We start from the raw sequence: 26,192 nt of genomic DNA, 5'->3' as shown, positions 1-26,192 counted from the left end.
GCTCCTATACTTGTATTTTCCAGCTGAGACTTTTTGATTTTTTCAGTCTTATCGTTTGAAATTATGACAATTTTGACTTCTTTATTAGTATTTACAGCTCCTAGTCTTTTGTGTTTTCTCTGCAGCACTGCCTGAAGCCTCCCATATTCACAAATCAGAGGTAACAAGAAGCAGCCTTGCTTTATTCCTGACAGTAATGGCTCTTATGTTTCATTTCACCTTCCTCAAGTTCAATTTTTTTTCCTATTATTACCTACCAATTTTTTTTAATGAGGAATGCATGCTAAATTGAGATCATATCATTTTTCTCTTAACCAATTGTTGCAGTATTTCTCAAAGAAATCCTTAAGTCATAATTTGTCTATATTCTCAGTTACTAGTAGATTTGAGTTCTTCAAATTTTACTTACACTCCCAAGTGACAGCTCTGTCTTGAGGATGCATGTACATGTTATTCTTAACTGGCTCTGGTACAGGGTTATGCTAATGTAAGAGAATGAGACAGAAAGCACTGACTATTTTTCTAAGTTCTAAAACAAATAAAATGATGAAGACATTAGTTTTCACTGAAGGCTTTACCTGTAAAGCCATCTGGTCTTCTATGGTGCTAGGGCTTTAATTTTTTTTTAACTTCTTCTGGGTTAATTTTCAATTCAGGTTTGCAACTACTCTGATAACTTTGGCATGTTTTCCTAGAAAACAGTCCATTTCATTAACATGATCAAATTTGAATATAAACTTGTGAATTAGGATTCTCCAATTATAGTTTTATAGCTTTCTCAGTCCTGGTGTTATTGGATGTTTGTTCATTGCTTTCTTGATCAGTCTTGCAAAGCTCTGTCCATTTCACTGGCATTACAAAGATCCAACAATTGCTTTGAATGGTTTCAAAGTGTTTAGTTACTATTTCATTAACTTATGTTTTCATCTTCATCAACGGCTTCCTTCTATTTTCCTGAGATGTCTGCTGTATTTTCCTATCTTCTTGGTCACTCATTTTCTGTTATTCTTGCTTTCTAAAATAATCACTGAAGACCACAAATAATTCCTTTGAATACCATTTGGCAAAATCTCAAAATGTAATAAATATTGCCCTATTATTATTTCCAAAAGTTTAGTATTTTCATTTTTATCTTCTGTTATCCAAGATTTATGTGTTTTCAGTTACCAGATAGATTTTGAAAGGCTTTTTGGGGGCATGTAAGAGAGTTTTACTAGTATCTTGTTAGACATCAATATTTTAATATCTCATATTAGATATTATTAAATAGTGAGCTTTAAATTATTTTAAAATACTTTAAATTCTAGGATTTTAAAAGTCATATCATATGTAAATCATCAATCTTGCAATTATGATTCAAATTATATCTCCTATTTTGTCTGCTCTTTTCTATTTCTGAGAAACATATTAAAGTCTCCCATAAAAGCAGGTTTGGCTACTGCCCTTAGAATTTCCAAGCATTTTATTTGACACTGGAGGCCCGATGCATGAAATTCGTGCAAGAGTAGGCCTTCCTTCCCCTGGCTGCCGGCACCGGCTTCCCTCCCTCTGGCTGCCAGCAGGCATCCGGGACCCAAGTTTCCCTGCGGCCGCTGGCAGGCACCTGGGACCTGGGCTTCCCCCACGGCTGCTGGCAGACACCTGGGACCCAAGCTTCCCTGCGGCCGCTGGCAGGCATCTGGGACCTGGGCTTCCCTCACAGCCCCGGCTTCATCCAGAAGGTAGTCTGGTCTAATTAGCTTTTATTATTATAGATAATTTCATGCTCTTTGATCCACGACAACAGTCTCTTCTTGGTAAGTTGTACCTTTAATAAATTTAGATATTTCCTTTTATCCATGTAAATTCATATCTAGGCTTGAATTATTGTTTGGAATTTCTCTATCCATCTCTATAGATTAGTCTTTCTATTTCATTTGATTTTAAATGTATTCCCTATAAAAAGCATCAGAGATGAAGATCATACGCAAAAGTCATGTTCAACACTTAGGAGGCCTTTCTAATATAAATATCCAATCTGTGCTCAGCTCTGGGAAGTTTCCTCCTATATTTCTTAATCACCTTTTCTCCCTTGGCTCTGTTCTCCCCAGAGAAGTCCTAATAGATGACTATTATGCTATCCAGCTTTATCATCCAGATTCTTGTATTTTCCCTAATACTTATTTCCTTGTTCTTTTGTAGCATGTTCTCAGAGACACCCAGACTAAGTCTCAGAGACACCTATCCTGTATTTGTCCATTCAACAACACAGCCTTTCTAGTGGGTATATTCCTACAATCACATTATTAATGTTCCAGAACCTCAACTCCAATTTCATAGCAGCAGCCTATGTGCATGTTCTTGGACTTTCTCTAAGAATACAATTCAATTTTTAACATTTTATGTGGCTTATAATTTCATACTGTTTCCTCAGGAACTAGCTCTTCTTCTTGAGTTTTGGTGCCTTTCTTTGCTGCCACTGTTTTTTCTGTTTTGGATGAAGGTATTGGCATAACATCTTTGATAACCAGAGTATGTTTCTTCAGCCTACATTTTTAGTCCTATACTCACAATAAATGGAGATTTCATAAGCCTATAGGATCTTTCTGGGGAGGGAGAGTGAACACAGTTGTGTGGAATTACATGGAATATAGAAATCTCATTTTCTGGGACTAGGAGCAGCCATAATTACCCAATCTTCGCACCCATGGCATAACTAACACTTTAGACAACTAAACTTTGGGCCATAGCCTCTGTACAAACATCAGAAACTATTTCTGAACCCAGAAGGTTACACATTTTTCATCCCTTAATCAATGATCTGGCAAAATGCTATTGTCCTGCTGCTTCTCCCCTCCTACCTTTGCTTTGAGGAAACTCAGCTTCTGCCATAAAAGCTTGCTTTTTGAGGACTGCTATTTTCTCTGTAATTTGGGGCTTCATTGCTAATTGATACCAACTGCTTTACATTTCCTCATTAATTTCTATCACTGGTGCTAAAGATTTTAACTATAAAGAAGGGTTATATTTTATTTTCTGCCATTTTTACTGGAATTTGAAAGGGAAGGCAAATGTGGCACTCAGGCAGCCTTTATTAAAAGTGAAATCAACACCCTTTCTGCCTAACTTCTAAATCTCTTTCAGAGAAGTCAAGAATATATATATATGTGCCTTAGCGACCATTACGACCAATCGGTTGCTATGACCATGCACTGACCACCAGGGGGCAGATGCTCAATGCAGGAGCTGCTCCCTGGTGGTCAGTGTGCTCCCACAGTCCCTTCCCCCACCAGCCCGCCAATCCTGATCAGCCCTGGGCCAGGCCGAGGGACCCCACCCATGTACAAATTCATGCATGAGGCCTCTAGCTAATAAAGAAAAGCATTAAAGATCATTTAAGAATTAGAAATTAAACCCATCAAGGTCCACAGCTTAATAATCAGCAGATTCCTAAAGACTTAATGTACAAAAAAATAATATCCCTACCCTTATAGTAAGGAAAACTGAAAACAAAACAAAACAATTTTACTTGAAATAGTAGCAATTTCTTTAAGGAAAATAAAAGAGAATGTAGGGACAGAGAGCAACTATAGAAAGGGAGTGGGAGAGTTCGGTTCAAATAGTAAGGCCTGAGAATAGCTGAATCCTAGAGCAAATCTACCAGTCAAATCTACCATTAAATTTTACAGTCCACTGTTACTTGGGAAAGCCAAGTATTGTCCAACCTTCTATTTCTCTCAGCAACAGCTATTACAAAGAGTTTCCCTTTCCATAGATAAGAGCAGGAAGAACAGTGAAAAGCACACAAATTATATATCAATGACATGAAAAGTCAATGAGCAGGCAACTAAAAGGTGTGAATTGCTAAAGCCTTAAACCACACACACACACACACACACACACACACACACACACACAATCTCATGCTCTGAATATTAAAAAAAAAAAATTTAAGAGAAAAACGGTAAAGGAGACTTCTAAAGATACACACTATAGTGTACAAAACATCATAAATGCTTTTAATAATATCCATTTCGAAAAAAAATAACACATCAGTGACATGAAAACAGCATTATTTACACTTTAAATTTATCCCTACCAAAAAAGTGAAAAATAGCAGAGCAGAAACTCATAACCTCCAATTTAGAAATAGAGAATGAAAACACAAAGAAGGAAATAGTCCCACAATGAATAAACAGAAATATTAAAGTGAAAACCCAAATTTCTCCACTTCCAGGGTCATGCCTCCTCATCTACAACATTATTCAGGGATAAAAGGTACACATGCATGTCTGTCATTTCCCTGTGACTTTTGTGACTGCCACTTTACGTTTCCTGGTAACTTTTGGCCTTCCATAAATTCTTATCTTCCAAAATCACTTATAGTACTCAAGTTCCTACCTGACATTAACAATCCTAATATATAAAAAGCCAGGGGCTGTCACAACCAAAACAACCGGACAGATGACCAAACAGCAGGCTGCATGGGGTGACCAGGCCGGCAAGGGGGGTTAGTGAGGGGCGACCAAACGACTGAACAGCAGGCTGTGTGGGGTGACCAGGCCAGCAGGGGGAGGGGAGGGGAGGGCAGGGCAGTTGGCGACCCAGCCAGCAGGGGAGGGAAGGGGGCATTTGGGGGTGACCAGGCCGGCATGGGGGGCAGTGAGAGGTGACCAGGCCAGTGGGGCAGAGGGGCAGTTGGGGGCAACCAAGCTGGCAAGGGGGGCAGTAAGGGGTGACCAGGCCATCAGGGCGGGGGAGCAATAAGGGGTGACCAGGCCGGCAGGGGGTCAGTTAGAGGCGACCAGGCCAGTGTGTGGGGGGGGGTCAGTTGGGGGTGACCAGGCCAGCAGGAGGGGGAAGTTAGGGGTGATCAGGCAGGCAGGCAGGTGAGCAGTTAGGAGCCAGCAGTCCTGGATTGTGAGAGGGATGTCTAACTGCCAGTTTCGGCCCAATCCCAGGGATCGGGCCTAAACCGGCAGTTGGACATCCCGAGGAGTCCCAGATTGAAGAGGGTGCAGGCTAGGCTGAGGGGACCCCCCCCCACACACAAATTTTGTGCACCGGGCCGCTAGTCTATATAATAAAAGCCTAAGCGACCTTTACGGCGGAACAACCAGAACAACTGGTGGCTATGATATGCATTGACTACCAGGGTGCAGACGCTCAACACAGGAGCTGTCTCCTGGTGGTCAGTGTGCTCCCACAGAGGGAGAACTGCTCAGCCAGAAGCCGGGCTCACGGCTGGCAAGCGGAGAGGTGGTGGTGGGAGTCTCTCCTGCCTCCACAGCAGTGCTAAGGAGCAGTAAGCCGAGCGGTAAGGAGCCTGCTGCTAAGGAGCAGCGAGCCGAGCGATAAGGAACGAGCACCCGGGCGGTAAGGAGTGAGGGATCCCAGATTGAGAAAGGGATGTGCGGGGGGGGGGGGGGGGGGGGGAATAGGGCCTAAGCCGGCAGTCGGACATCCCCCGAGGGGTCCAAGACTCTGAGAGGGTGCAGACTGGGCTGAGGGGACACCCCCTCCAGTGCACGTATTTTGTGCACCAGGCCTCTAGTTTTTATATATTTGGCACCTAAGAAATTAACTCAATAAATTGTAAACTAGTAAGAAAACTATACCTATTCATGGAAAAGTTGGAAATTACATTTCTAACTAGTTTTCACTTCCTAAACAATACTTCTTTTTTATACTTACTTTCAGTATGTTATTTTATCACATAGTATAGTGATAATGCACAGGGATCTAATGAAGACATGAAATAGGATATGGCTTCTTCTTCCATGAAACATCTACTAAGCCCTGCAACTTTCACAATTATAGGTAAAAGCAACCTTCCAAAACACTAAAAGTAATGCACAGAAATAAAAACAGAACTTGGGATATACTCACTTCTATCTATGCTTCCATAAGTATCACTTGAAATTTGTGTTCCAACATTTCTCAACTCTAAAAATATGGAGGGAAAAACAGTTAAAAGAATAATTTTGTGTACCAAACGTAATTTTTATGTAAGCCATTAACCGAATACTCACCCTTTTCAGCTTTCTGTTTAGAAAATTCATCAAGCTTTTCCTGTGGAAACAAAACACTAACAGTGTTTAAATGTACAGGAGTGCAGCCACTCTAGACCCAATGTCCAGGGGCAGCCTGACAGCACTGCTGGCTGTTTCCACCGGGGGCCTCATTCCTGACTCCTGCATGAGCAGTTCATTGCATTTTTACTAGGACACTAAGGAGCCCTGAAGCCAGAAAGTTAACATGTGTGTGCTGTTATCTTTTACCTGTGTCTTCTTAAATTCCTTTTCAAGTATTTTCTTTTCATTTCTTAGTTGCTTGAAGTCCTGAGTTTGCTTGACAGCAGCCTCTTTATTTAAAAAGTGCAAGGAAATAATAAACATAATTTACCAACTTTACAAGTACCAGTAATAAAATATTCAAAATCTAATTTACTGCGTTTTTTTCATTTCTTAAAACTTTTAAAAAAATTTTGTAAAAGATTACTATGCCTTCAGCATTTTATCAATCAGGGATAAATGCAGAAAAACGTTTAGCTTAAAAAATTATTTCTATCACCCACAAAACCATAGAATTGGCACAGGCCCTTAGGAACCTTTACAATCCCAGCACAAGCCAACCCAAACCCCTCTAGATAGGGAAGATTCCAACACATGTAACCTTTAAAGAAAAGGAGGCCGTGGTCTCCCTCCTTGTTTTTCAACTATCAGCAACATTTAAGGTTTATAGATTGTAGAACTGTGGTTTTATCTTAGAATACAGTTAATATCATTCTCTTTATTTGGGGGAAGGGACAATCTTTACTATGCTTACTATATTATTACTCCTTTCTGGAATTCCCTTCAATAAGTTAATAATCATGACTGCTAATACCTTTATTATGATCTACAGTTGACCCTTGAACAACCTTGGGGCTAGGGGAGCCGACCACCAAGTAGTTGAAAATCCACATATAACTTTTGAATCCCCAAAAAAGTAACTACTAATAGGCTACTGTTGATCAGGGGCATTACCAATATCATGAACAGTCACTTAACACACATTTTGTATGTTATGTGTATTATATACTGTATTCTTACAATAAAGCTAGAGAAAAGAAAATCATATGAAAAATACAATTTATAATATTTATTGAAAAAATTCCATGTGTAAATAGACCCATGCAGTTAAAACTTGAGTTGTTCAAGGATCAACTGTACTGTTAAGGCATTTTTATAGCTGTTCTCTGAATCTTCAGCCAATTATTAATTTCTGTTTTTGGTTCGAAGCACTGTATAATCCAAGTATACTTTAGGAATCTGAGTAGTACTATATACGTTCATTCACAATCGCTATGAAGAGTAAAATCCTATAAAATACCAGAATAATAATCCTGTCCCGATTCCTTTTAATAAGCCTAAGTATTTCTTTAACCTATGTACTTCTTTAATGGATTATTATGCTCTACCATTTACTGGGGAAAAAAATTTTGTCACAGGAAAAATTTTTGCTTCAAAGGAATTGTTCTAAAAGCTACATATAGCTTTACAGGCATTTCAGGCCCCTTTAAAAGCATTTCCTTGAATAGATACACAGTGCTGTTGTACTTATTGCCATATTATTGATGTCTGTGCAACAACCAAATCAAGGAAAAAATTGTTACTAAAATATTTAAGAGTTATGGTCTAAAAAACTCAGGCTCTATCTAGGTAAACTGATGACTAGAAACATTTTCCTTTATCTGTATGTCCTGATTCAACTTAATTTAAATCTTGCTTCACACTCTAAATAAAAAATACGCCATTCTCTGAAGCAGAGCACTGCAAGTATGATGAAATATCAAACAGCAGGGTCAGTAAGCACAGCAGGAATGAGAGAAACATGTACCAGGGATGGTTCTGGCAGAGCCCTGCTGGTCTCTACTGGATGTTATTTCCACATCCCAAACACTCAATGAAAGTAAAAGAAAACAGAAGGAAAGATCTTGCATTCAGTTCCTGAAAGGGTTAATAGCTGCTCCCTAAGGACTGACCAGATCCTCCCAGTGGCCCCTCTGTACTCTGCCTACTCAGCGTGGACTAGAAGCCCCTAACCAAACAGTGGGGTGTGGGAAGGACCATGGACAAAGTGACAATCCCCAAAGTAGAGAATTTCACGGAAATCCCTCCATGGGTATAGTCATAACTATCTAAATGCATCAAGTTTCTTGGTACTAAAAGTAGTAACTTTCTCTTCTAACCATTGATTTCATTAGAAAAAAAAAAAAAAAAAAGAAATGAGAAAGCTCTGAGATTCAACTTTCAAAATTAAAACCTTTTATTAATTGTTTTTTTACAGAAAAAGTATAGGCTGCTATTACTTTCAGTGAAACAACATTTTAAGGATTTGCCACATTCATTTTCATGCTACTATCTTGTAACTGAAAGGAATACAGCATCCAGACTTCTTCCTAATGGTATCCTTAAAGTAATCACCCAGGGATATGCCATCAAAACCATGACTACTCAACTACTTGATCCAGTACTACAACCTGTTACAGTTACCAGTAAGTAGCTAGATAACAATATTGCCAATACCTTCCAGCTTCTTCACCTTGGCTTCCAGTTTCTTCTTCCTAAAAATAAAAATTTTACATGTTAAAATGGTAAAGAAAAAACATATATATATATGTATATATATATATGTATATGTTACAAAAAATATACATTAGCTTGTGGTACATTTATTTTTAATTACTGATGTTCACATAACAAAGTAAATGTCAGTCACAATGAGCATCACACATCAACCATTAAAATTACCAACAATTGTTCTAACGGTAGAACAAGAAAAATATTATGCAGTTTAGTATGTAATAGTTGTAAAATGGACTGAAGAAATGTGTACTTCTCTCTCTGAACTGCAGTGGCTTCAACTATGAATCAAGCTGATATGTCTGGATGGTCTCCTAGATTCAGTGTAGCCTCTAACTAGGCAATGCTACTTTGAGGAGCACGGATGGCGGGAGTGCTCACAACACCACTATTAAGAGAGGCTGTGACTGAAGATGTGCACTTGTTTATGGATGGATTTGAGTCAGAGAAGAGAGGTACTCTCTGAGAGAGTCTCTGAGTTACTACTATTTTTGAAGTTTACAAGTTTTTTGAATAATGTGAATACAGGATTGAAACTTCAAAATAATCAACTAGATGCTTCTGAACAGCCCTTTTTATGAATGGCAACAAAGACAACTTCTGAATGGTAGCTGTTAAAGTACTGGTACAAAGAAAGGAGTAAATAATATTTTCACACAGAGATACACAAGCATGCATGACATATAAATATTAATATGTTTACAGAGTCTTCTCTTTGCATAGTCCTTTGACATGTGATGGCTTATTTAACCCTCCTTATAACCCTTCAAGGTAGCTATAATTTCCACTTTACAGGTGTGAACACCAAGGTTGAAAAACATTCAAGATTGCAGTTAATTACGGCCAACAAACTCAAAGACAGAGAAAAAAGAAACACTGTTGATTTAAGAATTTTTTAAGATGAAAACCCTATTTCCAAAGTAATTTTAAAATTACTTACTGAGCATCAGTTTTCAAGCATTCTTCTTTTATACGAGCATATTCCTGATGAGTTTCCTGATATAACTTTAGAGAACTCTTAAAAAACAGATAAATACTATCAATCTGAAAGTCATGACCATCAGTAATAACTTACTTTGACCTACAAAAGCTAAATTATTAACATTTACCTGTATGAAATTAACTGAATAGATATGTTAGGCAGGAAACCAAAGTACAATTCACTGAACATTGTAAAATCTATAACTAGATCCTTATTAAACACTAGTGGCCCGGTGCACAGGTTCGTGCACATTGAAATTAATTAGAAGAAAGATTTGTGCGGTAACTACAATACTGCAAAAAATTACATCAAAATAGTATATATAATATAGTATTTTAAAATTAAAACGTGCATGCGATTGGCACCAGCGAGAGTTTTATATGTATCACGCATGCGCGAGTCAATGTTTACTTTTAAATTGCCAGTGGGCATTATATGTACTTGCTGGTCAGTTGAACGGTCGATGAATAAATCGCGATGTGGTTTACGTTGAATGTCAACAAAAACAATCAAATTCACAATCGACAATGACCGAAACACACACATACAATTGGCACCAGCAAAAGCTTTACATGTATCACGCGTGCGCGAGTCAACATTTATTTTTAAATTGCCAGTGTGCATTATATATACCAACCGGTTGGTCAGTCTGTCGGACGTGTGGTTGGTCACATAGCCTTTTATAATATGATAATATGATTAATAGTCCAATCAAAGCTATAAAGTGAAAATGTATTAATTTTAAGGCAAGTACAAATCTTCATAATAGTAAATCACTAATATTTTTGTCTCAACCTATTAAAATTCAACAAAACCTAAATAAATTTTAAAGTTTAATATAAGCTATTGTTACTAGTATACAAAAATATAAAACAAGTCATTATACCTAACAATAACTGGAGAAAATGTGTTAACACCAATCAATACATATACGCTAAAGGGTACTATATGCCAACCGACCAGGGGGAGGAACCATGGGAGGTTGGCCAGCCATGGGAGGTTGGCTGTGGGAGCACACTGATCACCAGGGGGCAATTCCTGCTGAGCATCTTCCTCCTGGTGGTCAGTGTGCATCAAAGTGAACAGTAGACCAGTTGTTCGGTTGACAGGTCATACGGTCGCTTAGGTTTTTATATAATAGAGGCCCGGTGCACGAAATTCGTGCAGGGGGGGTGTGTCCCTCAGCCCAGCCTGCACCCTCTCCAATCTGGGACCCCTCAAAGGATGTCCAACTGCCTGTTTAGGCCCGGTCCTACCGGGATCGGGCCTAAACAGGCAGTTGGACATCCCTCTCACAATCCAGGACTGCTGGCTCCCAACTGCTCGCCTGCTTGTCTTCTTGATTGCCCCTAACCGCTTCTGCCTGCCAGCCTGATCACACCCTAATCACTCCCCTGCCAGCCTGATTGATGCTTAACTGCCCTCCCCTGTAGGCTTGATCGCCCCCAACTGCCCTCCCTTGCAGTCCTGGTCCCTCCCAACTGCCCTCCCCTGCTGGCCTGATTGCCCACAACTGCCCTCCCTTGAAGGCCTGGTCCCTCCCAACTGTCCTCCCCTGCGGGCCATCTTGTGTCCACATGGGGAAAGCCATCTTTGACCACATGGGGGCAGCCATCTTGTTTGTTGGAGTGATGGTCAATTTGCATATTACTCTTTTATTAGATAGGACTAAAGGCCCAGTGCACGAAATTCATGCACGGTGGGAGGGTGTCCTCAGCCTGACCTGCACCCTCTCCAACCCAGGACCCCTCGGGGGATGGCCAACTGCCTGTTTAGGCCCGATCCGGATCTGGCCTAAACCAGCAGTCAGACATCCCTCTCACAATCCGGGACTGCTGGCTCCTAACCGCTCACATGCCTGCCTGCCTGCCTGCCTGATGCCCCTAACTGCTCCCCTGCCTGCCTGATTGCCCCTAACCACTCTGCCTGCCTGATCGCCACTAACCACTCTGCCTGCCTGATCACCCCTAACTGCTTGCTTGGGGGTGGGGCCAGCCCAGCAAGGGGCCGTGGTGGTTCTGGTCTAACAGTCATTATGGTTGTGATGCTGTTATGGTCTCTGGCCTTTTATTATATAGGATAGATCAGAGGTAGACAAAATTCAATGTCTTGGTTGTTTTTCTTTAACTTTTATTGAATAGTAAAATAGAATTTCTACAGAAATAGGAAACTCAATCACTGTTAAAGTATGTACGACCTCAGATAGGAGCATGGCATTATTAAGATGCCACAATTTGAAGACTGAGAGGCATAATGATACTGAGAAGAGCTTAAAGAACAGGTAAAGAAGCCAAGAATCATCCCAGCTTGTCTATAACTTGTCTTATGCAAATCACTTCTCTTTATTGGCTTCAGATATTTCTTATCTGAAAAGCCAGGAATTCTCTTCTAAGACTCCTATAAAGAGTAAACCAAAATTTATATAGAAAAACAAGCTTATACTATTTTAAATAAACTGTTTTATTACAACTTGATCTTGATATAGAGAATATGATTTTGCTACTTTTAAGTTTAAATTTTTGCATGTTATTTTACACTTAAAGCAAAAAAACGAACAAACAACAAAAAGAATGTGAAAAGGCAATCAATGCAGGATACATGGAGCCATAAAAATTCACAAATAGAAGAATCCTCTACTACTGAACCTTTCATAAAGCATACAGATTTACAGATCAAACGATCACTGTAAGGATCAAGCCATAAATCAACTAGTTCTATGTTCACTAAGTATATTAACACACTTAAGAGTTTTGATGAGTATTAATTTCCTTTGTTAACATATACAATGTCTCGTTATCCCAATTACAGTGAATTAGCAGCTCTTAATTAATTGAAGATACAGTTTTGGAGGAAAATTATTTTAGGTACCTTTTTCTCTTCTAGCTCAGCTTTCAAAGATCCCAGTTCTTCCTGACATTTCTGCAGAGGAGAAATTTTTTGAAGCATCTGTTCCACTTGATGATGCAGAGTACTATTCTCCCTGAAAATGGACAATGCATTAACATTATACAGTGAATTATTAAATATATCTATTGGTGACTTTTGATTATTTTCTAAATGGAAACAAAAAGGAATGAAAGAATTTCTATTTTTAAATACCTTCTCTATTTATACCAACATGACCTTCACGTTGCTTTTTATTTCTTTGGCATTATAGTCTATTTCTAATAAAAGTATATAAAAAAGCCACTTGAGCCCTAACCGGTTTGGCTCAGTGGATAGAGCGTCGGCCTGCGGACTGAAGGGTCCCAGGTTCGATTCTGGTCAAGGGCATGTACCTTGGTTACGGGCACATCCCCAGTAGGGGGTGTGCAGGAGGCAGCTGATCAATGTTTCTCTCTCATTGATGTTTCTAACTCTCTATCCCTTTCCCTTCCTCTCTGTAAAAAATCAATAAAATATATTTTTTAAAAAGCCACTTGAGAAGCAGATACAGCAGATTCTTAATCTGCTGGAGAAAACATCAAAGGGCAATCTGCCAAGTAAGTTGGCTCTTCCAATCTGAACTCATCACCATTTATTCAAATTAAATGATAGACAATTTTGTGATTCAGTTTACAACCATGTTTTTTTTGCCTTCTTCTAAGTGATAAATGTAATCAGCGTTTAGAATATTGTTAAATTTTTACATAAGTTTATCTAAAATTGCTTCAAACATACAAAATAAATAACCCCATTAAACAATCCAATTCACATAGAAAACAACAATTATATGGCAATAAGCTTCATCGCAATGGCAACATAGTCAGTAAAAATTATTGAAAAGTCAAACTAGGCCATAATTTAATACCTTAATAAGGTATTCATTTGGGAAACATGAATCTTCTTTTATTATGAGTATCAAAGCAATATTCTAAATAATGGGTCAAACATAAATGGCTCTTTTTTCAAATCCATCCATTTAAAAATCTAGGCTGAGAAATGACTCTCTTAAATCAAATATAAGAACAGATAGCTTACCTTCTGGCAAACTGCAGCTGTAAAACTTGTTAAAGAAAACTCTGAGAATTTTATCTACTGATACCTGTCAGAAGACAAAACTCACTTAAAAATAACATTGCAGTGTATATGTAGGTAAGATCATAATTCCTAGAAAACAATATTCAAAGTTCCATATATAACATACATATAACATAGTGAGAAGATTTTTACTGAGTTATTCCTATTTATAACATGTACTAAAAGTAAAAATATCCACTTCTCTAAATTAAAAAGGCATCTGATTAAATAAATGATCAATATTAAATTCCAAGAATAAAGACAATATGAAACTAATGGATAATACCTCAAATCCTATATATATCAGAATACCCAAATAACTTGTCCACCACTTCTCAAATGATACAGAGAATAATTCCATCAAACAAGAATATGTTCTTACTAAAACTATGCATAACTATATTCAATGAGTAATGAGGAAAGACAGGGAGAACATAAAATCTAGATATTCCTTCATTTTTATAATTTACACAATTTGATAACTTCATTCCCCATCTCAAGCTGCCAGTAATGTTATAAAGATAGCAAATAATAATTCCTTTAAATTTCATCTCCTATAAATTTCTAATCATATCACAATATAGCAAATGTTTATTTGTAACAAGTCTGTATCCTCCTCTATTAGAATATAAACTTCTCAAGATTAAGTAATATATTTTATCCAACCTAAATTACTGCAGTCTTTGCAAGAAAAGTTCAAAAAACATCTGCTGAAATAAAGTTGCTCTTCCCTTTAGAAAGAGGAACTAATAAACAACAAAATGGTCAGAATTACAAAAAAAGTAAGAAAGCAAATTATATTAAGAAAGCCATACAAACCTTTTAACATTGGTACCTCAAGTTATAGAGCAAATTACTACATACTTGAGGTATAGCAAATACATATTTGGGGCAAATGGCAAATGTATTTTTTTAAAAAAATCTATATTTAGCCCTGCCCAGTGTGACTCAGTTGGTTGGAACATCATCCCAGTACACCAAAAGGTTGGGGGTTCAATTCCTGGTCAGGGCACATATGTAGGTTGTGGGTTTGAGACAGAAGCATATTACTATATCATGAATGGAAATTCAATAATAATAGAAAGTTTTATCAATTTTTAATAATTTATCCTAACAAATTTTTAAATTCTGCAAATTTTAGAAAAGTGAGTAATTTTCCTGCTTGTGTAATTATCTCAAAAAGGTTATACCATTTCTTCCAAAAAGGATGAACACATACTCTCCTAATACTAGAATTGATTGCCTACCTATTTTTCTGTATAGTTAATTAGAAGTATTGCAATAACTTTTTCTGTAGTTTTTATAAGCAAACAAATTACTCTTGCAATAATACACATTTATAGTTAAGTAGAATGATAGTTTCAACAAATAAGGCACAAGAAATTTCAATGACTTATATTTTTTAATGTAAAAAACCAGATATGAAAAGTAAATCTCAATGTTATACCTTGATTTTATCACTCTAATAACAAATTAGATATGATGGTACCAACAGGAACAAGTAAGTCCAGGATGTCAGACATAATACTGAATGCAGCAGGCTTCGAGTAACTGCCAAAGGTGACCAGCGGAATCTGTCCCAATATTTAAACTGAAGCTGTACTTCAGTGACTCCCTGAAAATATACATGTATTTTTATGAGAGAAATTTTATTTTATGGGAGAGAAATAATTCAGGGTGTCATCATCACAAGATGAGAAAGGATCAATTATACACACTATTTTCACTCTGCCAAGAAATTATTTAACCAGAGGCCAAATATAACACAAGTGCCCTTCATGGCTGTTGAACAAATGGTGACTATGAGCTCAAGGTATACATTAATCTCTACAAGTCACAACACTGATTAACACAAGTCGGTTTTCTAACATTCTGAATATTCCTACAGGGCCCTTCTTGCAGAAATGCCCAAATATTCTGATATCCAGCTTCACATAATTTCTGAGCCTAAAAAACATATAGCACGTCCTTGGAACAAATGAAAAAGACCTACTTTGTCCAGTTCAGTGATTGAGTATCAACCTATGAACCAGATCATGGTTCGATTTCCAGTCAAAGCACATGTTCAGGTTGCAGGCTCAATCCCCATTAGGGGGCGTACAGGAAGCAGCCAATCAATGATTCTCTCTCATCACTGATGTCTCTCTGTCTCTCCCTCTGACTTTCTCTCTGAAATACACATAAAGAAAAAGACCTACTCACTAAAAAGCTTATGAAACGTAAGAATATCAAAATCAATGACAAAAAAAATTCTAAAGTAAGACCTGCAGTCTTTATCAGGAAACATGTATTAACAATAAAAGACCAACTGTTTACTGTGCTTGTTAGAAATACTCCCTATTTTAAGTCTGTAAATAGTGCCCTCCAAAAGATAACTATGAAAATCTCACATTTCTTTAAAAAAATTATATATAAGTAAATTTAAAAATTCAAAGAAAAAAGCCAATAAAAGGATATCATCACATTTCTTCTGGTACTCTGTTAACAAATTACTGCAACAAAGAAAAGAATTGTTATACTATGTTAAAACTATGTTTCAAAATATGCAAGGCACCTTTCTTCCCCCACAATAAATTAGTTTAATTATATATATGCAAACATGTACATATTATCTTAAAATCCTTAAAACACTGTATTGATATATGAGATTTCATTTAAAAAGCCCTTTGATCTAATTAACATCTTAGTCTATAAATTATGTGCCTTCATTAGAATTAAAAAAAAATTATATCTCACACCACAGCTATGAAATACTGTGAGGAAATTTGAGGCCCTCTCCTAAAACTAAGAAGGCTTTAAAGATATAAGACAGCTTTAAAAAAAATTGCCAGTTTAGCAAAAATCACTTCCTAAGCCATGAGCCTTGTTGAAAAGGCCAATAACAGAAGGTTAATGATGAGGACAGGAGTTTCATTAAAATCAGCACAACACCATGTAGGCCTCAGAAGAGAAACTCCAGTTCACCTTTTAGGCTCAGGGGTCTAACATTGCCTCCACTTCAGCTTGTCTGTCCAGGTCCATGAAGTTCAGCCAAACACATAAATATACTCACTCTGTATTAATAATTTTTTGCTTCAAGGTAATTAATGCTTCAACATATTCATTTAAATTCTGAAAGAAAAAAAAAATACACTAGTCAGGTACTTGTTTTTATATAATTTACTTTAAATATAATTTTACGGTAGCATGTCATTCATATATATATATATATATATATATATATATATATATATATATATATATATATAAATAAATAAAATCTTAATATGCAAATAGACCGAACAGCAGAACAACTGAACAACTGGTCGCAATGACATGCGCTAACCACCAGGGAGCGTGTACGGAACACGAAGGGCATCAGCCATGGTGGGATGGTGGAGTAGGTGAGCAGGTGCATCAGACCAAGACAGGGCGCTGGTCACTGTCATCGGGGCAAGCCTCTGGTGGTTACTGAAAATTCTTTGCTCCCGTGTGCCACGGTCCCCCCCAGCGCTTGCAACTGCTGCTGGCACCGGCCCTGCTCACACCCGCTGTGGGTGCCTGGTGCCAGCCCCGATTGCTTGGCACTCTCAGTGGGTGCAAGCAGTGGCTGCCGGCCCTGATCACCCTTCAGGGCTTCTCCACCTCCACCTGCTCCTGAGGTGCAATAGGGGCTGGCAGCCACCGCTCGCACCCACTGATGGCGCTAAGCGATCGGGACCAGTGCCGGGCATCGGCAGCAGGTGCAAGCGGGGCCGTCGCTGGCAGCGGGTGCGAGAGGCGGCTGCCAGCCCCAATCGCCCGAGGGCTTTGCCACCTCCCTCTGCTCCTGAGGGGCGATTGGAACAGCAGCTGCTGCTCGCACCCACAGACGGCGCCAGCCCCAATCGCTCTGTGCCATCAGCAGGTGCGAGCAGGACCAGCGCCATCAGCGTGTGAGAGTAGCAGTGGCGGGAGTGGGAATGCCGGCAGAGAGGGGACTGGGGGCCATGGTGGGAGGGGCCAGGCGGGGCGCAGAGGATGGGCCAAGACCCGCCCCTGTGCCCACCGCAGCCTCACAACCCACAGTTCCTTTCAAGGTGCACGAATTCGTACACTGGGCCCCTAGTTTATTATAAAACATAAACACATTATTTACTGTGTTACATAAACACAGAAATATGTAAATCTATTATTTCCATTGTGCATAACACACAAAAACATGCAGTGTGATCCTGAGCCCACACTGCCTCTCTGAATCTTTAATCTGAATGATGGAACTCTAAGAGCAAGGTAGTTAGTTGTACAGATGCTCTGACTGTGTGTACTTGATTTCAGTGTGGTGTACTGTTTACACTGCAAAACATCAACAAGCTTGGGAATCAGTGACACCAGATTCCTCTTAGCCAGCTGGTCCTCCCTTATCTAGCAGGAGATTTGTTTTTGAAAAAAAGCCTCCTCCTGGGACACTGAGAATACCTGGAACAGGTGGACTAGACCAAGAACAGAGGAACCAGGTACACCTACGCACACTTGCCACCTGCTTCTTCTCCCCATTAAGTTCCCAGACAGTAACAGCCAATCCTTTTGCTCTCCAGGCAGAGACTTGAAACAATTTACCTGAGGACCGGAGGAACTCTAACCAGCCTGGAAATAAGATAAAGGTACTAACATCAGATATTATTTAGTCAATAAATGGCCTATCCAGACCTATTGCAATGAAACTCAGAAACTTGTAACATGAAAGAGAGACCAAAACAAGCCAAAGAAACTTAGAATAAGCAAAAATTAAGAAAACTTCAAAAAAATTAATATGATCTGAGATAAATTAAATTCATGAAACAAGAAATAATCAGAGATCTTAGAAATTAAAATAAAAAGCTCTTAAAAAGTAAGACTATAAACACCCACTAGCATGGTTAAAATCAAAATGACAGGCAATAACAAGTGTTGGAGAGGATATAGAGAAATTGGAGCCCTCATACATTGCTGGTAGAATATGAAATGGTGCAGCTGCTGTGGAAAATAGTTTGGCAATTCCTCAAAATGTTAAACAGAGTTAAGCATATGATCCAGCAATTACACTCCTAGGTATATACCCATGAGAATTGAAAACACATGTTCAAGCCAAACTTGTACATTCTTATTTATAGCAGTATTATTCACACTAGCCAGAAAGTAAAAATAAGCTCAATGTCCATCAACTGATGAATGGATAAACAAAATGTCATACAGTCATACAACGTGGTCATTTGGCAATGAAAAGGAATGAATGACACAGGCTACAACATGGATGAGACTTGAAAACATTATGCCAAGTAAAAGAAGCCAGTCACAAAAGGCTAGTTGCTGTATGATTCCATTCATATAAATTGTTCATAATAGGCAAATCCACAGGCAGGAAGTAGATGAGTGGCTGGGGTGGAGGAGGTTAGGGGAGGACAGGGAATGACTGCTAATACAGGGTAGGGCAAGAGTAGGTTTACAGTTGTTCATATAAAAAATAAACAATAATTAATAAGTAATACAAGAATAAACCCTGTTTCATGTACTCACAACTGTAAACCTACTTTAGCCCCACCCTGTATTGAAGAGGTTTCCTGAGGAGATACAGGGGTGTGTGGATAAACCTATTTCACACTTCATAGTGGTGACAAGATTAGATAACTGTGAACATACTAAAAACCATTGAATTGTACACATTAAAAGGAATAATTTTATGGTATATGAATTATATCTCAAAACAAAAAACTGTTATAATTAAAAACAGGGAAGCAAAATTATAGACTTAATAATAAAGTTGAAAAACTGTCCCCCAAAATAAAGCGAACAACAGACATGGAAAAGAATAAAGAAAAACAATGAGAGTGTCAGTGTAAGAAGTCCACATGCCCAACAATAAGAGTTCTACAAGGAGAATAACAGAAAAGATAGGGAAGTAATCAAAGAAATACTAATGTTCAAGAAAAAGATCCCAGAAATGAAGCCAGAAGTTCCCAAATTGAAAGGGCCCAACACACTGATACAAATAGGATACAAACCATGACACATCAACATAAAATTTCAGAATATTAGAGACAAAGCAGAGTCTATAGGAATCCTGAGAGAGAAAAACAAAAACAAGTCATATACAAAGAATGTGGAATCAGAATGGCTTCAGACTTCAACAGCAGTCAAGAAATCTGGAGACCTAGAAAGCAAGCCTTCAAAATTTTCTGAAAACAAATGAATTCTAAATAAAAGTCTATACCAGTGGTTCTCAACCTTTCTAATGCCGCGACCCTTTAATACAGTTCCTCATGCTGTGGTGACCCCCAGTTGAGAACCGCTGCTGTAGAGCCTAAGACCATCGGAAAACACAGATATTTACATTACGATTCATAACAGCAGCATAATTAGTTATGAAGTAGCAATGAAAATAATTTTATGGTTGGGGGTCACCACAACATGAGGAACTGTATTAAAGGGTCGCGGCTTTAGAAAGGTTGAGAACCACTGGTCTATACAAACTAGCAATCAATAGCGATAGTAAAATAGACATTTTCAAATCTGCAGTCTTCATAAACTTACTTCCCAGACATCCTTGCTCAGGGAGGTACTAAAAGATGTGAACATGCTTCACCAAAATCATGGACAAACCCATAGAGAACAATGTGGAGCACAAAGCAGAAGTAAAGAGACTAGGAAGGCAGCTGAGTACCAGATTAGAGCTGAAGGCTCAGGAGGGAATTTTTCTCCTAATAAGAAAACGATACGATTATCTGTTTGAATGGAAGTTTTAAAAGGCAGAGAAGAGCATGTGAATGTATATAGTTGCTTTTCCTCATGCAGTTGTTACAATTTTTTGGTAACAGTGATTCTTTCTCTTTTTCCATTTTGTTTCAAGTTCTTTGCTAGTTGATCTCACTTTCCCCACCTTGCTTCCAGATGCCATCTGTAATGTAAAGTGCTATGCAAGAGACATTCCAGAGACCTCAGACCTAGTGTCACACATAGCTGGATTCAAATTCCTGTTCCTCCACTTTCTGGCGCAGTGACCTTTGGCAAATTTACTTGACTTCTCCCTGCTTCAGAACCATTTCTAACTGCACAGATGAGAAGACAAACACTAGGAGGTTACAAAACTGGCTTGCTATCAGGATTAAATAGGATGAGCCAAAGTGTTTAACCCAGCCCTCAGTATAAGCACTCCTTAACAATTTTAAGATGAAGAAGTTGAATTAAGGATATAATCATTAACCAGAGGAAACAAGAAAACACAGAAAAGGAAAAGTAATCGTAATTTACTCCAGAGCTTAGCTCTGAATAACATGTAGTTAGGTCAACTCCCATAGTGACCTAACTGAAATCATAACTACACTGAGGATGGGGGTACGGGGGAGCGGAGAAGGGGTGCTCAGGTTGGTGGGGTACAGGACAGAAAGAGAGCTCAATACTCACCTTCCAAAGTCAGAAATCAAATGACATGCCTAAACATGAAAAACAATAAGTAGCCAACACAAGTCTATTATTTTAACAATATGAAAGTTCATTATGAAACACACACTAAGTAATTAAAAGTGCTGTCTCTGAGAACCAAGATAGCGGCATAGGTAATCACCTATACTTGCTGCCACTCACAACCACATCAAAATTACAACTAAAAGGCAGAACAACTACCACCCAGAACCACGGGAAAGCTGGCTGAGTGCAAGTTCCACAACTAGAGAGGTGAAGAAAGCATAGTGAGACTGGTAAGAGGTGCAGAGGTGCAGAAAGTGTTGGCACCTGGATGTGCTGCTCTTTTAATAAGGAGGGAGATACAAGCTCCTGCTTGCTCTGAACTCCAGTTCCGGGTGAGACTCTGGGGGACCCAGACACATACGGGGAGAAACTGGACTGTCTGGCATCGGAACAGGAATGCGAGGGAGGCTTTCTCTCAGAGGTGCTCTCAGAGATCATTGTTCCTGCACAGGGGCACAGGAATTGGAGACCCGCAGACCGCTCCATTGCAGGGCTGACTGGCAGCCATGGCTGTTTGCTCCACCCTGGTGATTCCCAGAGATCATGCCCCTCCAAATTTACAATCCCACCCAAGCTGTGCACGTCGGCTTTTGCATATGAATGGCCTGTCCTTTCTCCTCCTAAAGCCTGTCAAACTGCAGCTGGGTCAGAGAGCCCCAGAGATTCCAAAAGAAGGTGCAAGGCCTGGCAGCAGCAGCCTGCCTTGCTTCACAGCTGGGCCTCATCTGGGCACCTCCAAACCCCATACAAAGAGGAGGAATCTGCAGATGTCTCTGTTGCTCTTGCTGGACGGCCCCATAGAGTGGCTGACCTTGCACCTCCTTGGAGATCCAAGAGCCAGTGTATCCAGTGGTCAGAGTGAGACCATACCAGATTACAACTCTTCACATCCTTAAGAGACACACTCAAGGGGCAGACTCAGTGAGCACTAAAGCCCCACTGAAGCAAGTCCTGCCCCATAAGGGTGTTTCCTGCGCAACAGATCTTCCAGTGTAGACACAGCTGGTCATCACAGCCAATTGGCCTGGAGGTCAATTCCTCCCAGGGATACCAACAGCAATCAAGGGTTAACTACAACAAGACTGTGCAAAGGGCCCACAAAGGGGTGCACCAAGAGTGTCCACCTCAGGTGACTAGGAAGGCTGAGCCGCTGGGCCCTATAGGACATCTACCACACAATGCCACTCTATCAAGTCAAGGAGACTTGGCGGCTACCCAGTACATAGAATCAAACACAGGGAAGCAGCCAAAATGTGGAGACAAAGAAACAAGTTACAAATGAAAGAAATGGATGAAAGCAAAATACTGGATATAGAGTTCAAAACCACGGTTATAAGGTTACTCAAGAATCTTCTAGAAACCTCTGAGAAATTTAGTGAGACCCTCAAGGATATGAAAAATGACCAATCAGAAATTAAGCATACACTGATTGAAATAAAGAATAATATACAGAAATCCAACAGCAGACTAGAGGATCCCAAGAATCAAGTCAAAGATGTGAAATACAAAGAAGCAAAAAACACCCAACCGGAAAAGCAAAAAGAAAAAAGAATCCAAAAATATGAAGATAGTGTAAGGACCCTCTGGGACAATGTCAAGCGTATACCAACAACCAAATGGGGGTGCCAGAAGAAGAGAGAGAGCAAGATACTGAAAACCTAGTTGAAGAAATAATGACAGAAAACTTCCTCTACCTGGTGAAAGAAATAGACTTACAAGTCCAGGAAGCGAAGAGAACCCCAAACAAGGAATCCAAAGAGGACCACACCAAGACACATAAAAATTAAAATGCAAAGGGCAAAAGACAGAGAATATTAAAAGCAGCAAGAGAAAAACAGTTAGTTACCTACAAGGGAGTACCCATACGACTGTCAGCTGATTTCTCAACAGAAACTAGGCAGGCCAGAAGGGAGTGGCAAGAAATATTCAAAGTGATGAATAGCAAGAACCTACAACCAAGATTACTCTACCCAGCAAAGCTATCATTTAGAATTGAAAGTCAGATGAAGAGCTTCACAGACAAGAAAAAGCTAAAGGAGTTCATCACCACCAAACCAGTATTATATGGAATGCTGAAGGGTATTCTCTAAGAGGAAAAAGAAGAAAAAGGTAAAGATAAAAAAATTATGGACAACAAATACATATCTATCAACAAGTGAACCTAAAAATCAAACAAATATAAAACCTGATGAACAGAACAGACTGGTGAATGTAATAGAATCAGGGGCATGGAAAGGGAGCAGACTGACAATTCTCAGGGGGAAGGGGTTGTGGGGGTGCAGGAAGAGATTGGACAAAAAGCTTACACCTATGGACAAGGTCAGTGGCAGTGGAGGGGCGGGGGGAAGGCCTGGAGTGGGGTGGGAACCAGGTAGAGGGAAGCTATGGGGGGGAAAAAAGAGGAACATCTGTAATAATCGCAACAATAAAGATTTTAAAAAAATAAAAGTGTAGTCTCGGAGATCCAAGATGGCGGCATAGGTAAACACCTAAACTGCTGCCTCGCACAACAATTTCAAAACTACAACTAAAAGACAAAACGTCTATCACCCAGAACCACAGGAAAGCTGGCTGAGTGGAAGTTCTACAACTAGAAGGAAAGAGCAAACAGCATTGAGGGGTGCACAAGCGCTGAAAAGCTGAGGTACGGAGACGCGCGAATCAGGCTGGCGACAGGTGACTGGGAGCGCTGCTGTTTTCAACCCGAAGGGAGATAAGCTCCCTATTACTCCGAACTCGTTTCTGGGGAGACGCGGGGGAAAGCTGGACTGTCTGCCGTGGGGTCGGAAAGTGAGGGAGGCTTGCTTGCAGGGCTGCGCACAGGAACAATTGTTTATTGTGCTGGGGCGCGGGACGCGGGGACAAGGTCGGAGACGCAGAGCCTCAGAGCAGGCTTACTGGCAGCCATCACTGTTTGCCACGCCCTAGCCTAGTCACGCCCTGGCCCTGAGACCCCGCCCTGCACAATCTACAAACCCACCCAAGCTTTAGCATATGAATGGCCTGCCCTATCACAGCTTAACCTAGCAAACTTGCAGCCCCCAGCCCCGATCAGACAGCTCCAAAACCTCCAAACCCCAAGCAAAGAGGAGAAAACTGTAGTTCTTGCTGTAGCTCCTGCTGGGTGGCCTCAGACAGTAGCTGACCTGCACCCCATTGGAGATCCAGAAGCCAGTGTACCTAGTGGTCAGTGTGAGACACCAGATTTCAACTCCTCACATCCATAAGTGATACATTCAAGAGGCAGACTCAGTGAGCACCAAAGCCCCACTGAAACAAGTCCTGCACCATAAGCATATCTCCAGCGCAGCAGTTCTTCCATTATAGACCCAGCGGGTCCTCACAGCCAATTGGCCTGGAGGTCAATTCCTCCCAGTGTACCAACAGCAATCAAGGCTTAACTACACCAAGACTTTGCACTCAGCCCACAAAGGGGTGTACCAAAGTCGTCCACCTCAGGTGATTGGGGAGGCTGAGCTACTGGCCCCTATAGGTCACCTACCACACAAAGCCACTCCATCAACATAAGGAAGCAGCAAAATGCGGAGACAAAGAAACATGTCACGAATGAGAGAAATGGAGGAAAGCAAACTAATGGACGACATAGAGTTCAGAACCACATTTATAAGGTTACTCAAGAATCTTCTAAAAACCACCGAGAAACTTGATGAGACCTCTGAGGAGCTTAGTGAGACCTTCAAGGACCTTAATGAGAATGCCAAAAAAATGGAAAAGGACCAGTCAGAAATTAAGCATACACTGTCTGAAATAAAGAATATACAGAAACTCAACTGTAGATCAACGTACCCCAAGAATCAAACCAAAGATCTGAAATATGAGGAAACAAAAAACACCCAACCAGAAAAACAAAAAGAAAAAATCCAAAAATATGAAGATAGTGTAAGGAGCCTCTGGGACAACTTTAAGCGTACCAACATCCGAATTTTTGGGGTGCCAGAAGAAGAGAAAGAGCAAAATATTGAAAACCTATTAGAATAATGACAGAAAACTTTCCCTACCTGGTGAAAGAACTAGACTTACAAGTTCAGGAAGCACACAGAACCCCATACAAGAGGAATCCAAAGAGGACCACACCAAGACACATCATAATTAAAATGCCAAGGGCAAAAGACAAAGAGAGAATCTTGAAAGCAGCAAGAGAAAAACGGTTAGTTACCTACAAGGGAGCACCCATATGACTGTCAGCTGATTTCTCGGCAGAAACTATGCAGGCCAGAAGGGAGTGGCAAGAAATATTCAAAGTGATGAACAGCAAGAACCTACAACCAAGATTACTCTACCCAGCAAAGCTATCATTCAGAGTTGAAGGTCAGATAAAGAGCTTCACAGACAAGAAAAAGCTAAAGGAGTTCATCACCACCAAACCAGGATTACATGAAATGCTGAAGGGTGTTCTTTAAGAAGAGGAAGAAGAAGAAAAAGGTAAAGATAAAAATTATGAACAACAAAATGACATCAAATACATACCTACCAACAAGTGAATCTAAAAATCAAGTGAATAAAAAATCTGAAGAACAGAATGGACTGGTGAATATAATAGAATCAGGGACATAGAAAGGGAGTGGACTGACAATTCTCAGGGGGGAGGGGGTGTGAGGGGTGCGGGAAGAGACTGGACAAAAAGCTTACACCTATGGATGAAGACAGTGGCGGGGGGGTAAGGGCATGGGGTGGGGTGGGGAATCAGGTGGAGGGGAGCTATGTGGGGGAAAAAAGGAGGAACACCTGTAATAATCTGAACAATAAAGATTTATTTAAAAAAAAAAAGTGCAGTCTCTTGAAAAGTGGGAATTAGGGGAGCTAGGGAGTGGCAGCTGTCTTACCAAATCTTATATATCTAGCTGTATCTCTAAACTGTGTTCATGTATAGCTAATAAAAACAAAAACCTAAATTCACAAAACATAGCATTATATAAGAAAAAATGTAACATACTAAATGAACATGACTTCTTGGTTTCCTACAGCATCCTAGTCCCTGACTTTTTTTCCTAAGGCCTAGTTGGGTGGCAGTTCAAAGTTGGTCAGATACAGCAGTGTCCTAATAAAACATTCTATTTTCTTCAATCTGATTCAAATGTCACTGATGTTGGGTGCAGCCAAGGTCTCCAACTAATGAATCTTGG

The 26,192-nt window shown here is 39.7% G+C and overlaps 1 protein-coding gene across 1 annotated transcript in view; it reads right to left on the bottom strand.

The window, feature by feature from the left end:
• ICE1 (interactor of little elongation complex ELL subunit 1) overlaps window positions 1–26,192 on the bottom strand; it is a 60,993-nt gene that overhangs the window by 28,200 nt on the left and 6,601 nt on the right. Inside the window, exons 2-9 of the mRNA XM_080679853.1 lie at window positions 16,640–16,698; window positions 16,031–16,079; window positions 12,457–12,568; window positions 9,547–9,623; window positions 8,550–8,587; window positions 6,261–6,343; window positions 6,012–6,051; window positions 5,869–5,925 (exon numbers count right to left, since the gene is read on the bottom strand). Of these exons, the coding sequence (XP_080535979.1) occupies window positions 5,869–5,925; window positions 6,012–6,051; window positions 6,261–6,343; window positions 8,550–8,587; window positions 9,547–9,623; window positions 12,457–12,568; window positions 16,031–16,047 (424 nt within the window). The 5' untranslated portion in view covers window positions 16,048–16,079; window positions 16,640–16,698. The remainder of the gene's footprint in view (window positions 1–5,868; window positions 5,926–6,011; window positions 6,052–6,260; window positions 6,344–8,549; window positions 8,588–9,546; window positions 9,624–12,456; window positions 12,569–16,030; window positions 16,080–16,639; window positions 16,699–26,192) is intronic.

Source organism: Plecotus auritus (assembly GCF_963455305.1).
Source record: "Plecotus auritus genome assembly, chromosome: 7".
In the NCBI taxonomy this organism is placed as follows: domain Eukaryota; kingdom Metazoa; phylum Chordata; class Mammalia; order Chiroptera; family Vespertilionidae; genus Plecotus; species Plecotus auritus.
This window is presented reverse-complemented; position numbering and strand designations above follow the sequence as displayed.